Source organism: Hermetia illucens, chromosome 4, assembly GCF_905115235.1.
Source record: "Hermetia illucens chromosome 4, iHerIll2.2.curated.20191125, whole genome shotgun sequence".
Classification (NCBI taxonomy): Eukaryota; Metazoa; Arthropoda; class Insecta; order Diptera; family Stratiomyidae; genus Hermetia; species Hermetia illucens.
Window position 1 is genome coordinate 38,785,691 of NC_051852.1, and position 16,483 is coordinate 38,802,173.

The window sequence follows — 16,483 nt, forward strand, 5'->3', positions numbered from 1 at the left end:
GTCCTCAATAATAAATAATTCATACCATTTTCATTTATATATTTACCAAAATTAGAAAAAGGTAGAGTTTAGTATAATATTACAGACTTGTGTGCGCTTACATCGATCCTTATTAAAAAACAGTTTACATGGACGAAAAACATTGAATGTGATGTGATGATTTTGATATACATCAGTGCCGCTTTGCTAAACGACTATCCAATCCAAAATGATCCACATATCTCAGCAAACTTAGTGCCGAGCGAATTTCGCAAGTCGTTCAACAAAGTCTTAACAAAAAGCATTTATTTCACCAGCATTTCGATTTTTTATGAGTTCTTTTGTGGGATTTTAACAACAACGCTCTTCACCTCAGTGTAATTGCTCAATGCATACTCGCCGTTCTCACGTCCATGTCCAGACATCTTGTAACCGCCGAATGGAGTTTGTGATCCAAAAGCATTGTATGTGTTCACCCAAACTGTTCCAGCACGCAATCCTTGAACAATATAGTTGACTTTATCGATGTTCTTCGAGAACACAGCGGCAGCTAGACCATATTCGCTGTTATTCGCACGTTCAATGACCTCATCGAGGGACTTGAATCGGATGATTTGTTGTACAGGTCCGAAAATTTCTTCACGTGCAATTTGCATATCATCTTTAACATCAGCGAATACAGTAGGTTCGACGAAATAGCCTGGAAGACCTTGATAGCGATTGCCACCAGTTACAAGTTTGGCTCCTTGTTTCTTTCCGCTTTCAATCAGTTGAAGAATCTTGTCCAGTTGGTCCTTGTCGATTTGTGGGCCCTGTTCGGTGTTTGTATCGAATGGATTGCCAACTGTTCGTTTCTTAGCACGTTCAGCACTCCTTTCAACGAATTCATCATAAATCTTGTCTTCAACGAATGTGCGGCTACCAGCACAGCAACACTGTCCCATATTGAAGAACAATCCAAAGTGAGCAGTTTCGACAGCATAATCCATATCAGTGTCAGAGAGAATAATATTTGGACTCTTTCCGCCCAATTCCAAAGTAACCCTCTTCAAGTTGCTTTCGGCTGACGCCTTTTGAATCAACTTGCCGACATCAGTAGATCCTGTGAAAGCAACTTTGTCTACATCACGGTGCATTGTAAGTGCAGATCCTGTGTCGCCGTGGCCTGGTATGACGTTGATTACACCTTCTGGGAAACCTGCTTCCTTTGTCAATTGTGCAATGTACAAAGCGGTTAAGCTAGTTTGTTCGGCTGGCTTCAATACAATTGTGTTTCCAGTGGCTAAAGCTGGTCCGAATTTCCATGCCAACATCAAAATCGGGAAATTCCAGGGGATGATTTGAGCGCAAACTCCTACAGGTTCGTGACGGGTGTATGCGAAGAAATCTCCATCCATTGGGATTGTTTTACCGTGATTTTTGTCTGCCCAACCGGCAAAGTAGCGAAGATTCTTAATGGACATTGGGACATCAACATTGTAGGACATAGCGAATGGCTTTCCATTGTCCAAAGTTTCCAAGCTCTGAAATAAGTTTTAAGAAAATTATTTTAGATGATTATATTTTGCCAAATGGAAAGAGTATTTTTTTTATTTTTTACGAAATAGAACAAAGTTAACTTACAGCTAGGTAGGTACGATCGCGTTCCATAAGATCTGCCAACTTGTTAATGAGATTACCTCGCTCAGAGGCATCCATTCTGCGCCATGGTGATCCAAGCCTACAATTGTAAAAAGCAAAGTTGAAAAATGCGCCTTCTATACTTAAGAGAAGTCCGACTTACTTGAAGGCACTCCTGGCAGCGGCTACCGCAATATCTACATCAGTCTTGTCTGCATGTTGGACTTCAGCGATAACTTTTTCGGTAGTTGGGTCGATGGATGGGAAAGTTCGGCCACTTTTGCTTTTGTGCCATTCGTTATTGATAAACAACTGTAAGAAACAAATAATAATTGTTGATTTTCTTTCCAAATATGCGAATTTTTAATAAAATTGGGATTAAATCTAACGTTTCAAACTTGATCAAATATTCACCATGCAGAGCATGGTTGGTTCATCATCTAAAGTAATGGTCTTCTCTAGAATAAATCCGTTTAGCGACATGTCGCGTTATATTGTCAAAAACAAGTGTAATACTGTGATGTGCTCAATCTCAGTTTAAAGTGGCGGACGGTACAACATTAATTTTCCACAATTGCAATAAGAACTCCAGCAAGGCTTATTATTTAAATTTTAAATTAGGGAAGATTGTGAAGCTCCGGAATACTCTCATGGTTAGGATTGCCGGGACTAGTTCAGTATAAAATTAATTTTGCCATTTATAAATTTTGCATGTATCTAGGCCTGACAAGTAACGAAGTGATTCCCCCGGGTCGGGAGTTTTTCGCGAGGCCCGGAATAGAAATCGAATGAAATATAGAGATAATAGAGGATGGCGTAGTTTTTACGCCAGTTATCAAGTGTGCAAACTTTTTTTCAAAATATTTTCTTTTGACTTCATCAATTTCGTCAGAGTAGGCAATTTCTATCACTGGAAATATGTAGGGCCCCTTTTGGAAAAGCTTCTGATAACATGGCTTGAGACCTTTTTGCCAGGAATGGAGACATCCGCTGCCATTACATACATAGCCCAACTTCAGCACCAGGCTGGCATATGATCGGAAGTGCTTTTACTTCATAAGCAAGCGCTTTCCGTTCGCGGGCGGAAAGGAGGGAGTTGTCTTCGTTGTTTGTTGATCTCCACTGATGACAGAGTGAGTTGGAAGCATGAAGGAATCTGTTGTAAGTTGTGGCAGATTTGCCTTCAGTAAAAACTAAACGGAGGCATGTCGGCTCATTCCGCCCCAACACCCCAAACCACCCAAATCAGATGAAGCCATCTCTCCAACGGCTTGTACGCGACGGGTACATCGTTTGTGGAAAATCCAAGCTCGAGATGAAATTTATGCTGGGATATCGGCCTACTTTTTTATTTTAGCCTCATTTCTGCCTCCTCAAGAAATCTGTAGGCCTACGGATAATTTTCCCTTCGTTCGGCTGACGTAGCCACGAAAATTAAAATATCGATGCTTTTTTCAAAGAGAGTCAATGGATGAGATAGCACTCCATTGATTGTTGGCATTCTACAGTGTGTTTTTAACCCGAGCGGAGAATCGGTCGGTATCACCTACTATCATGCTTAAATTAAATCCTTCATAATACTATGCACTCCCGACCTGACCCTCACAAATTATCCAATATCTGCCGAAGACCGCTAAAGAGGGTGGTAAGCAGAAAATCCAGGGACGAGGTGAAAGCGACGAATTCCCTCCTAGACATAAGACAACCAATCCAATTTTAAGTCAATTTTTATATTTCGCCCTGCTCACCCGGAAAAACTCCAGATCCGGAAGAAATTACTCTTCTCCTGTGTCTTTCGTTTTGAAAGCAGGCCTCACAAGAGGAGAGAAAGGGGATCCGAAATTGTCGAGGGTACGGAATAGAGATAAGATTGAATAATGCCCGTGCGTTTTTCTCTCTACGGCCCTGCATTTATGTAGTATGAATATTATATATTGTAAGCTGAATCCAGACAAGATCATACTGCGTTATTTTGGTATGGTTGAGGAAAAACAATCAAAATGTCACCTGGAATACCCTGCGTATAAAATGTATTCTGAGAGAAGGAGTGGGGAGGGATATCAGAGCCTCAAATAATGGCGTGGAAAGTCAAATGTTGTTGAGATCAAATCATCTCACAGACTGGCGAAAAGGCTCTGAATTTCGAAAAAATGCTTAGGACATGGCGTCTTTGGAATGATCAGCTTTGATCTACCGATGCTCTCTAAATGCGAACCTTTTTCGGAAGTCTCCTTCCGGTCTAGTCGTTTGCATTTGACTGCTTGTGAGACTTTCGTACTGACTGTGACGAGACCCAACATTTTGGGAAGTCTCTTTAAGTATGGCGTATAGCTTTGTTCCTCACGTCAATAGGTACTTCACCTTGAGGCTTGAAGACACTAATGGATGATTTTCCTCTCCTACTTTTGGTTCCTATATGGCCGTTGGAGTATCAATCTTGGGTAGATATTCACAGAAATATCTGTTCTTATCTGTTTTTTTTTGCGAAGAACATAAATACAGAATCTTGCAATTCGAATTAATTTTTCTCACTCAAAAAATTCCAATAACATACGCGAAAATAAGCCTTCTAAAGGACATTATCCACATTAATCCGCGATACTAAGAATATTCTGCTGAATGAAATAAAGGCATGCCCCCTCCACTAAAGTATCTCGATTGCAACGAAGGATTATGAGTGCTTTAGAATTTGTATTCTAGTTATAGCAAACACATTGTCGAAAATCCAGCAGCTTGGTTCTTAGGCCCCGAATGCTTTGATAAAGTTAGGGTAACGCGGATAAGACTACTTACGGTTCTGTCCAGGTCGAAGCAACCCATCAAATGCTGTCCTACTGTCCTGGAAGCAGTTGTGACTTAATTGGTACGCAGGTTTTGATAACTCCTTATACACATTTTCAAACACAACTTGAGTACTAATTCTAACGAATGAAAAAATGCCATTATTCAAGGCTAAGCTAGCCCCGATTTTTTGTTTGAGGAGGCAACTTACTGTTAACATTGTGGACAATAGTGGAAAAGAACTTGAAAAATACCCGTTTAAAATTTCAAATGTTTATTTTACTTTTACTGCAGTTTTATTCTACAGTGCTTAGAAGCATAGTGCAGAAAACCCATGTTTTTATTTAAGTTGAGGTTCATGCTATAGCTGTTACTTTTGGCATATTTTCATAGCTTTTGACATTTTCGTTTCACATGGATATTTTTGGATGGATTTTATAAAGTGCATATTTTACTTTTCGACGGACAGCGCCTGATGGGTGCGATCGCCATTCGATTTTTTAATATTTTTGATCATTAAAATTTTAACTTTAATAAATAAGCCGTCAACATTGAAATTGATATCTTTTGTAGTTTTTTTTTTTTTTTGAATACCGGTTTTGAAAAATTATCTTTTTGAATGGTTTAGCAGTAGGTTACCCCCTTAAGGATTGGGGATCCTGAGTTCGCATCTATTTGATAGCGGACCGGACCAAATGGAGGATAACTTATTCCGACTTTTTTGGTCCATGAATTCCTTTTTCTGAGCTGACCCACAAATTTTTCAAAATAGAGAAAGGAAGCTAGGCGATGACGAAATATGGGACGAAGGTGGCTCCTTAAGTACACCTTCAGTCTTACGTAGGACTTTAATTAAATGCTTGTTGAAAGAATTGGAGATGACATTTAGATATAAAGTGTGATCGGAAGATTTCCAATCGACAGCAGTTTAAATGATGGTAGCGAACCAATAAGTCGTTGAATAGCGTACGATGCATTTGACAATTTGGTTAGCTATCTAACAAATCTTGCCGTCTGAATCTCCATCAAAAAGTATTTTAAAAGTTTTGCCCGATTGACTTGCTTTTGACTGTGTTCCTAGAGTGCCTCTGTGGACCTTTGGGAACATTTTCATGAGACTCTGGTCTATATTATTCGTGAGAAGCCGGCGTTTTCAATGTGACACGTTTTAAACAATCACTATCTTCACACGCAAAAATGAAGTCTTCAACACGAAATTTTTTTCATTAATGATGTTGTTGAGGTATACCCCACTAATAGCAGTCAGAGTCGCAATATGCTGACGCAAAAGAACTGAAAACTGAAGTGCAGGCTAAATACTGATAGAGAATTCGCTATTAAACACCATAGATTATGACTATCTTTAGTACTGCAGATGCTGTTAGCGTTATATTACACCTGCATTTTCTGGATTATCATATTGAGTTCATTGTATCATATATTGCGGTCCAACTACCTATATTTCCGTTAGATAGTCAACCAAACGATATCTGTAATCTGTGAAAAGAATTGAGTATTCCAACTTCTTCCATGAGCTGAATTTGAAGAATAATTTCCAGCGAAAAAAAAAAAACGTTTGACATTAGGTTTCCACAAACAGAATAGTTTAAAAATAAATTGTGTGAATGAGGAAGAAATATAAGTCTTCGGAGCAAAGTTTTTTGTGACTTATTTAAAGGTGCCAACAGTTTCTTACATCATTTCCAACGAAATATAGTCCCAAAATTACGCATCACGTATACTTATTAAGTTCTACATCTTTCATATCAGAGACGCTTTACCAAACTTTGAAATAATCACCTTTTAGATTACTCTCAAACTTGACCATGATATTCATTCTCTATTCGTCAAATTGTAATCAAGCTATTAATTCCAGTAAGCACAACACTTTGTTATACTTTCCTTATCAATACTTGATGTTGTTATTGCAGTTATCGGGTTCATATGCGTTGTCAGTAGCAGCAGCTGCCATCGCAAATTATTTTATACTTTGTAAGGCAAGAATGTTATGAGCAATAAACTTTAACATAGATGGCTGAAAAATCTTGAGAAGATATTTGCTTCTCACTTATGTGATAATAACAAAGAGGTCACTGCACGGGTGAATTGATTTAACCGTCTGATAACACTAAAAATGAAAGCGAATGGGATTGGTTTTATTAAGCCAGGCGAATTAAATATCCGTGAATTAAACCACAATAGGGAAGCAATAGAAAATATTCAACGCTCTTAAAATCTTTTATACATGTGATACGGTGCCGTCTTCAATCCTCAACGACTAATCAGCAGTAACTCTTCAAAGCTAGATTTTCAATAGCGATACTTTTTGGTGCTCCGAGCTCGAATAAAAACACCACCCAGAATCCCCTCTGACAATGAGGTGAGAGTGAATACAGAAGTCATTCACAACACAGCCCTCCGCAACACCTATAAGAAGGAAATGGATGCCACAATAACCGCAGTCAAAAGGGATCCTGGAGATAAAGCATTAACAAATGATCTTTACAACCACCTGAAGAACGTTATCATTTATACGGCCACAAACATACTTGGCTCCAGCCCCAAAAAAATTCGGAACGGTTGGTTTGATGATGAATCTAAGCTAGCAATGGAACGGAAGAATGCCGCATACCGAGTAATGTTGAATTCTCAAAGAACGCGGCCATGCGCAGAGACTTACCACGAACTCCGGCGAGCGGAGAAGCGACTTCACAGACGGAAAAAGGAAGCCTGGGAGAGCCAACAAGTCTGTGAACTAGAAAAGTACAGGAAGCAACCTCATCAGGCGCGGACGTTTTACCAACAAGTCAGCGGGATGAAGCCTTATACACCTCGATGCTCATCCTGCCAAGGCAAAGAGGGAAATCTGATTTCCGACAAAATGGGCATATTGGAGCGATGGGTTGAGTACTTTGATGAACTACTGAACAACCAGAACATCGGTGAGTTGGAGGTCTCGCCAACTGAAGACGACGGACAAATACTGCTACCACCAAGTATAGGAGAAAGAGTCCGGGCAACACATCGCTTTAAAAATCATAGGTCGCCAGGAGCCGATGGAATTACAACCGAATTGGTTAAATATGGAGGCGACCAATGACACCAAGTGATTCATCAACTTGTGCTCAATGTGTGGGACAGCGAATCAATGCCTGACGACTGGCTAAGAGGCATTATCTGTCTCATACATAAAAATGGAGATATCACATAGCACAGCAATTATAGAGGTATCACGTTGCTGAGTACCATCTATAAGATATTCTCCGCTATCCTGCTAGGCCGGATAGCCCCATACGCCCAGAACATCGTTGGCCCATACCAAAGAGGTTTCACTCTAGGCAAATCAGCAACAGATCAGATTTTCTCTCTGCGGTAAGCGATGGAAAAACTGTAAGAATATGGACATCAGTTTCACCATCTATTCATCGACTTTAAAGCCGCCTATGATAGCATAGCCAGGGTAAAACTATACACAGCCATGAGGGAATTCGGTATCTCGACGAAATTGATAAGACTGACTAGGCTGACCCTGACCAATGTGCGAGGCCAGATAAAAGCAGCAGGATCACTCTCAAGACCATTCGACATCAACAACGGTCTACGACAAAGGGATGCCCTATCATGCGTTCTCTTTAACCTGGCCGCTTTCGAGAGAAGAATCCTCTGAAGAATTTTTGGTCTTCTACAAGAGGATGGACGATTTCATAGCCTACATAACGACGGAATCTATGAGCGATACCATGACCGTCAGGTTGTGGATAAAATCCGGCCCAATAGGTTTCGGTGGGCGGATCACTTAATCCGTATGGATGAGGATGATCCAGCCCGGAAAGTCCATAAGGGCAATATCTATGTTAGAAAAAGAAAAAGAAGACGAGGCAGACCCTGCCTGAGATGGAGCGATGGCGTAGGTCAGGACGCCAGACAGCTTTTAGGGATATCGAATTGGTGGACTTCAACGGAAAACCGGGATGTCTGGAGTTTCTTACTAAGGCAGGCCTAGACCGGATATCGGTTGTTGCGCCGTTGATGAATGAATGATGAATGGCCTCGATGTTTGCCTGACAAACAAAAGGGAATCAGGCTTATTACGAAGTGCGCACCTACCGCCCGACGAGCCGTTACGGGCAGATGGTGAGAATACTTTGAGCAGATTTCAACGGAGGAATTTAGTATTCCACAAATTCCGCAAATACTGACGGCATTTGCAGCAATTTCATTTATCAATGCTCCAGAAATTGGCAATCAAGCGATGGAAGCTGGGCGAAACAACAGCACCGGGTGACATTGCAGCTATGCTCTTGCAAGCGAAGAGGTGAGTCCCAATACTGTGACTCAATGAGTCTTCGGTTGCACCACTAAAAAGGGCAGAACTCAACTAATTGGCAAGACACAATGAATGTTCTAATATAGGAAAAGAAAGGCAATCCAGTAAAATGTTCATATTACCGTCTGCTTCAGTTATTTTTCCATACCATGAATGTTTTTGAGGATATTCTTTTCAACTGCATTCGTTCAAATTACCGTGAACCAAACTGGGTTGGTTAAGAACTGCGATTACAATGGAGAAACACCATAAGAAACCTTGACCTCTCCACATCCATTCCTGGATTTGGAAAAGGCTTTCAAACGCCATACTCATCTGGTACGCATTACGATATGGCGGAGAAACTCATGTGCTGGAATAGCAACTATCAGTGTCCGCGACCTACCGACCACTGAACGTAGTGTCGTTCGCTATGTCGCTTTCTAGGGTTCCGAATAGTGGCCGGCTACCAAAACTACCCAAAGGCCAATCGAAACATCAATAGCTTGATATACTATGGTGACTTGAGAGACTCCCTATTCCACCCATATCAGGCCTATTACCGAGAAAAGGTGCAAATTCCATCAAGATGAGCTGCTAGCGAACGGAGCAAAGGCTAAAGTAAACGATAAATTTTCATAATAAGAAGACATATTTTTCATAATATACCGCTCAATCCCAGGAAGTATATCGCAGCACAGGTGGATCATTTGGACTAAATGGAGAACGCTAGTTGTTAATTTTGCGAAACTTGTTTCAGAGACTGTGACTATGCGCGCTGGGGACAACCGAACGATGGCACTCGATTAAGGTCTACGCTAAATTCGAAAAAATTTTGACCGATATCATATATATACATATCAACCAGAAAGACTATACACAGGAGGTGAAACTGCTTAGGCATGGCTTGAAGTTTTGCGGGAAAAAATATGTAGGATCCGGACGAGGCTTTTCAACTAGGATCATGGATGCATTCTGAGCATCATCGTTTGTAATTGTTCCCATTTGTGTGATGGTGTTAGTACTTCTGGCCGGGTTTGATATAGAAATTTTCCAGCTTGGTCCAGCCAAAACCAATCGTAGAAAATGACGATCCGAATAATATTGTAATGACATTTTATCAATTTCCTAATGTATTTATGTGTGTGTTGATTGTTTACAGCTGGTTGCTTAGTTAAATGGATTTGCACACACAAAAGTGCTATAGAAACACGATACACAATACATAACAATCTGCACAGAACGCAATTCCCATCAAAACTTTTAAGGCTACGCACCTTATTTGAGAAAATCATTGGAAAAAATACGAAGACGCACGAGGGAAGTGCTTCGAATGCACTTATTTTTTCCTGTACTTCGTAAATTTTAATGACTTTTGAATCGGTTTTTCCGAAAAGCAGAGGCTCCCGTTAAAAGAGTAGCCACTATCTGAAGAGATTGATTATTTATCGAGATTTGATTGCCATAAACTATTTTACTGATGTCCGCATTGTTTGTTTCGTCAAAATACAAGCCTTGGGGGTCAGAAGTTCTCTTTTTACAAAGTTTTCTTGATTGCGGATCCTTTCAAGAACAAAACGCTGAGGACTCTGCAGTTCTTTAAGTTTAATTTAGTCAAAATGAATGATGGAAAATAGTAGTAGAAGTTCCTAATAGCCGTACTGAGCGGTACGTGTGACGGTGGCAAAAAGACTATTCCGAATTGGCTTTTTCCAACCGAGGAGACAAGTTTTCGGTATTTCTAAGAACCAACTTTATTAAAAAGGGCATCGGAGATTAGACCAGAATGGCCAAAGCTACACAAAAGGAGTAGAATTCCAGATTAAGCTAAAAGATTTGAGGAAGGAAGGATATAAATATTGCACGTGGCATTTGCGGTGTCTCTGATGTGTCTCGTTCTAATAATGGCTCCTCCTATAAAAATATTTGTTCCAAGTGGATGCGTATTTTGGGAGCTGTTAACTCCCTTCTTCAAGGCTTTGTCCAACCAGAGTCATTAAAGCATCATTAATTTTTCAATGCCACAAGACAACTTTACAAAACACGTACCCAGAGAGCACAGCTTCAAGACGACGCGGATTTGTTAATGTTTACCAGATTTCCACTAAAGGAAAAACCAAAAGCAATATTTAATTGTTAATAAATGTTATCATGAATTTATCTTTGATCGATTTAAATTGTCTACGAACTGAGTAATAATACCAGCGATAATTCATAGCTAATGAAGTTCTCCACTTCGTAACCCACTAATGATTAGACACGGCTACAATCAACCTCTATAATTATCCACAATTTTCTCATGAAAAGATACAATGGCTGTTCATTTTTAGTTCATGGTTTCATTTAGAGCTTCTGGCTATAACTATCTAATTCTCCTATAGTAAAATAGGGAGTAATGTATGGCTTCAAGATGAATTCTCTTCGAAAGTACTAAAAACAATTATGGGCTGAAAGCCTAGTAGAAATCATATTATGATCCAAGAGATGTTTGGAAGGGTCCCTCTGAATGTTGCTACTGTTTTCATGGTGTTGATTTAGTATGAAATACAAATTATAACTTGCATAATTCTAGTGAATTATCGACAAGTGTGCCATGATATCTGCTATTAAATATCAAATTCAATCTAATAAATTATTGTAAAAAAAACGTAAAATGAGACATTGTATGATAAGAAACCGCCAAGATAATGGGACTCAATATACACTAACGTGCTGCATTGTGCTGAGTGTGGAATTTTTACAAAAACACATCGGGTACCGGCATACACGCGAATATCAAGAACGTGCTCAGCATTTAATCAAAGTCAACTAGTCAATGCTCATCAGAAGAGAGCTGTCCATCTGATTCTGCATTTTCTAGAGATTGTTCTCAATACTCACTGTGGAGTAGCCACCACTTAGTCTGATTTACAGTAAAATTCCGCTTGTTCACGCGAACTAGAACTATTTCTATCAAGTGCAGTCGAAACTCTTTTATAAATAGAAAATATGTTTGTACTCACGCCAGTGTAGAGAACCTCCGGGTTAGGTTGCGGGGCTGGCAATGACGAATATGCGGCTTTTTGTAGCCGGCCAGCTAGTTTTACTGCGCGGAACATCTTGGCTATGAGAACTGAAACCGAAATGCAATAGAAACTGAAAGTGGAGTGACCCAAGGAACCTAAAAAGAAATAGAAATTCAATGAAAAGGAAGAGTACGAGCCTGAGACCGTCTTACCCGGAATATAGCAAAATCAAGAGTACCCAAACTAACTGTCGCGAGCAGGAGCTTCACCGGTCAACTTCCACACTCCACTAGAATCACTTTGCGAATGTTAGAATCGTATTCTCTCGGAACCGGATTGGCTGGAGGGGTTGGGTCTGATTTGCTCACAAATCACGATGTCTCGTCGTGTTTTGAAAGTGATAACAAATAAGATGTTGTGCCGGCTGAGTTGTGGCTACATTGCCAACTATGTACAGGCACGCGTAGTATATAATTCCGAACAGCTGACGATAATGACGGGGTGCAAAAACTTGGCGTGATGAATTCTGCGGCTGCTCCTTGAGTATATGAATGAAGGCCAGCTACAGGTTCCAATGGGCGCGTTTTTCTTGGTGTGACCAGCCCAAGTTAACCTTTTCACTGTTCACTGACTCCTTGCTAGAATGGCTTCAAATCGCCAGTTATCGTTTGAAATGTTTTATTGGCAAGTTTTTAGGAGCAGCCAGCTCTTGATAGGGCACATGACGTTGCAGAAATATTGCAAAATTATCTCCTGAATTAGTCACATTATATGAGACGCAATTTTCATGCAAATGAACCGTTGAGCATATGATATTACACCCGAATAGCTGAAAAAACAAAAACTAGTTTATTAAATAGGAGGGCAGGGATTTATGTAAAATGGATTATATTTAATGAACACACATACCTATAAGGGCTCACCCAATCTGCATGCACAGTAAAATATCTGGTTTAACTGCAAAAAAACTGAAACTCATATAAATGCATGATGATGACTTATATGAGGTTTATGGACTTTTATTGCCATTTGTTTGATTTCCTGAACAAATGAGCAAATATTATGGGGATTAAGATATACATGCATATCTAGTTGCCTCCTTATCATGGTGGGTTTAGCTGTACCCACTGGGACGTACTTACCCACTATTATACCATTTCACAGATATAAACCAATCAGTGCATGCACGACACCGCAATTGAATTGCTGCATTAATATTGCGGTTTATTGCACTCTCAACGATATGCAAGCTAACATATGTATTGCTTGCAGTAATCGAAAGATTAAACCTCTGAGAGAAGATTGTGATTCAGATTAAAATTTGGATTATTACAAAATTATGTTGATAACCCAGCGACGAAAAATTCTGAATATTCTTATCAAAGAAATATTAAAAATTTCTGTGTACAGCAGACCATTGCAAAATATGGTGAAATAATACGTAAGAGTTCCAAATAAGGGTCAATTCAAGTCTACTCCGCGGTCCCGAGATGAGTTCATTAGGTAATCTTAAGGCAGTTGAAACCGATTCTATGAGATTCTCTTAATAGCTCAAGTGGACTACGTATATAGGTGGTAGAAGCTAAGTGCTAACGTAATACAATAATGAAGCTAGGAGAATAGAATTCATAAATAAACTATTGATCTGTAGCGAAACAGATGCGTCCGAAAGGTGCAATAAATAGTAGTTAATATAATAACAACAATCGCGTCAAGGGAACTATTATTCCCTTTAATCGTTATAGTGTACCTTTTAACTGGAGTATATTAATGAAGCATATGGGAATTTCAAGATATTTCCTACTTCTAAGTGTGCATACTCTTGCCTAAACCTAGAACCTAAATAAAATAAAATACAATTGAATTTTTCTGAAACGGTATATATTATTTATTAGCACATACAGGGTGCGTACGGTATTTGAGGACTAAAACTAAAACTAGTTAACTTTTAGTTTGAACATGAATGAATGAAACTTGACGAATTTTTTACACAACATTAACTTATTACATATCGATAAACGCATTCAATAAAATTTCGACGATTGCATGCTCGAATTAAATGCTCCTTGTTCATATTGACCATAACCGTATTAATTGCGGCCTTCAGGGAAGAAAAAGTGTTATGAGGATGTTTGTTGGTTTCACGCTCAACTACGCCCCATACGTAATAATCCAGAGGATTAAGGTCTGGGGAGCTAGGTGGCCATAAGTTCGGTGTTATGTGGTCATGGAAATTTTCAGCTATTCAAACTTGTGTCGCCATTGCTTTGTGTGAAGGAGCACACTCTTATTGAAAGATGTATGGGCTGTCACCGCGAACACTATCAATCCAGGGTATCACTACTGTCTCTAGAACCTCGATGTATGCAGCAGAATTCACTCGAAGTTCTTGAGTGAAGAAGTGAGGTGGCATGACATGTCCTTTGTTTTTTTTTTCATCAGAAAAAAACCATAACATCTCAGGCGCTTCAGGGTGTTTAATTTTGTTTAGAAGGCGTTTTGATAGGATAATTAGCTGTTCCCGTGTTTGCTTCGACATAAACTCTCGTTTGCCCAAAACGTAGGATTTATACCGGAGATCTTATTGGGCAAGTCAATGGATAAGACGGTCAGAAACATTAAGCTTCCTCGCAAGGGCCCTGACTGATTTTGAAGAGTCCTCGTCAATGATCATTTGAACTTTTTGAATAAATTTTGCAGATCGGGCAGTGTCAGAACGTCGCCCGTGTTTTTTGCGTTTTGCAACAAATTCTGTATCGCCGCTTGATGCTTCCAATTCACGGCGAACCTTAAGAAAATTAGAGATTTCTAAATCGATGTGATTTGCACATATAGCGACGATAACCGCATGTTTCTTCATTTCTTCAGTTAAATTGAAGCCTGCATGTCTTATCTGAAAAAGAGCAAAAAGAAAAATAATGCATGTCCTCAAATACTGTACGCACCCTGTATATACGTACTTCGGGTTGTGCCCTTCTTCAGTACCTCATCAACTAAAATAATATTCCAAATTCCAGAAGCTTTGATTGCACGTTGCCCGTGTTGTAATTCTATCTGTTCCTTTCTGGTTTCCTTAGAATCGCCAAGCTCTGTTGTGCGTCCAACTCCCTCCCCTTTCCCGTATTCCTTGATGGCTTCAACATTGTTCCATGTCATAGCATCAGTCTCTATTCAATCATGTGCCATGCTATCATTGATTTCAGCGTTGTGCTCTTCTTATTATTTCTCTTGACCGTTTCCGTTTCTCTCTCATGCTCTCCCCAGCGTACCGAGACCAGTCTTTCAGTTTGTCCTATGTAGCACTTCTCACAATTTGTACATGCCACTTTATATATCCCACTGCATTCATATTTTAATTTGCGATCATAGGGGGATGCCACTCTGCTTTTGAGCTGATACATCATACTCGATGGCACCATCTCGATGTTTAGCCCTCTCATCGTTTTTATCAGCTTCGACGAAGCCGCGGAGTCTGTAATCCCTATTCTTCTTTTACCTCCCAAGTTATTAACGAGAGATGTCATTGTCTTTCAATAATCGACCGTTGAAAGCCGTTCTTCATTCCGGTGTCGATTATATCTTCCTTTCATTTCCTAAATCTTTCAGAACTGAGTGGCACGGTGAACAATAGGTGGATCATGGCATGGAAAAGTTGCCGTTTTATATGAATGGGAGTGGTTCGAATTATCTGGTGTCGATCACTACGTGTGTGTAAACTTCCTGTAGAAGTCAAAAGAGATTCTCTTGTCCTTCTACTGATCCTTAAATCCAAAAACGAGACTTTAAGGGCATACAGTTCCAATTGAAAACTCCCAGGAGAGATCGAGGGGAGAAAAAGGGGACTGGTACTGTGAACAAAATCCACAGGGCCTTCCAATGCTAAAAGGCATGGAAAAGGGTAATCTTAGGAAAAAAACTAAACTTTTGATACAGACGTCGGGCGAAAAGGTTAATCTGAAAAGAGCAGCGATACTTCCGGACTTCGTAGTGAATAAATCCAAACAAATCCTCAACAAGGACCAAGAGGAACTATTAAAAATAGGCTTCAACTTTGCACTGCTCTGCCGAAGAAACAGATCGACATCGATATTGAAGCAGGCATTTCTTTATTTGCCACTAAGGCCAAGTGAATTCTGTCCGGTTTTTGACCATTTCCCGACAACTTATTGTAAAATTAGATTTTTATTTCTTACTGTTTCTCTTCTCTGCCTGTAAATTGTTATTCGAAAACTTTGAGAGCCCACAGTGGCCATTAGATTTAAGTTATTTTTGTTATTTTAAAAGAATGTTTTTTATTGTTCATTTTTCCAATCTATATACTATTGTTACCTATTTCTTAAAAATAAAAATGATTTTAAAAACAAAAAAACCCTTTGCCGGATAATATTAAACGGATGGAAAAAGTATTAAAGGAATACCGCTATATTATTGACAATCCAGCCAAAGTTCGGATGCCCTACCCCGTACTGCTAAGAATAAAGGGTTTACCAAAGGTCGACAAATCTAGCAACAAATTCCGGGAAGTTATAACAGCCACAAACTCGCCCAGACAAAATATCGCCAAGTGGCGGTTGTCCGGGCTGTGGCTGGAAAAGTCATCAGGAATAGAGAGGACCTCAACTAAAGGATCTGGAATTTACTACCCCGGATGAACGACCAGTGTTGTTCTACGTGTAGGCCTTGTTTCCAAGCAGCTCAGTGAAGGAGGTGCTTTTGTATCTGGAGGAGTGGCTACTGAGTAAAAATCATTTAGTTTGCAACGACGTCTGAATATTTTTTCTATAATCCTAAG

General features: G+C 39.7%; 1 protein-coding gene across 1 annotated transcript; it reads right to left on the minus strand.

Moving 5' to 3' along the window:
* Window positions 1–22: 22 nt before the first annotated feature.
* On the minus strand, window positions 23–12,064 carry LOC119653748 (aldehyde dehydrogenase, mitochondrial). Its single transcript, XM_038058677.1, has 5 exons — window positions 11,904–12,064; window positions 11,689–11,846; window positions 1,763–1,911; window positions 1,603–1,699; window positions 23–1,502 (listed from the first exon to the last, which is right to left on the minus strand). Exons 2-5 carry the CDS (start codon window positions 11,782–11,784, stop codon window positions 309–311), a joined length of 1,536 nt encoding a protein of 511 aa, XP_037914605.1. The 5' UTR covers window positions 11,785–11,846; window positions 11,904–12,064; the 3' UTR covers window positions 23–308.
* Between the last annotated feature and the right edge of the window lie 4,419 nt (window positions 12,065–16,483).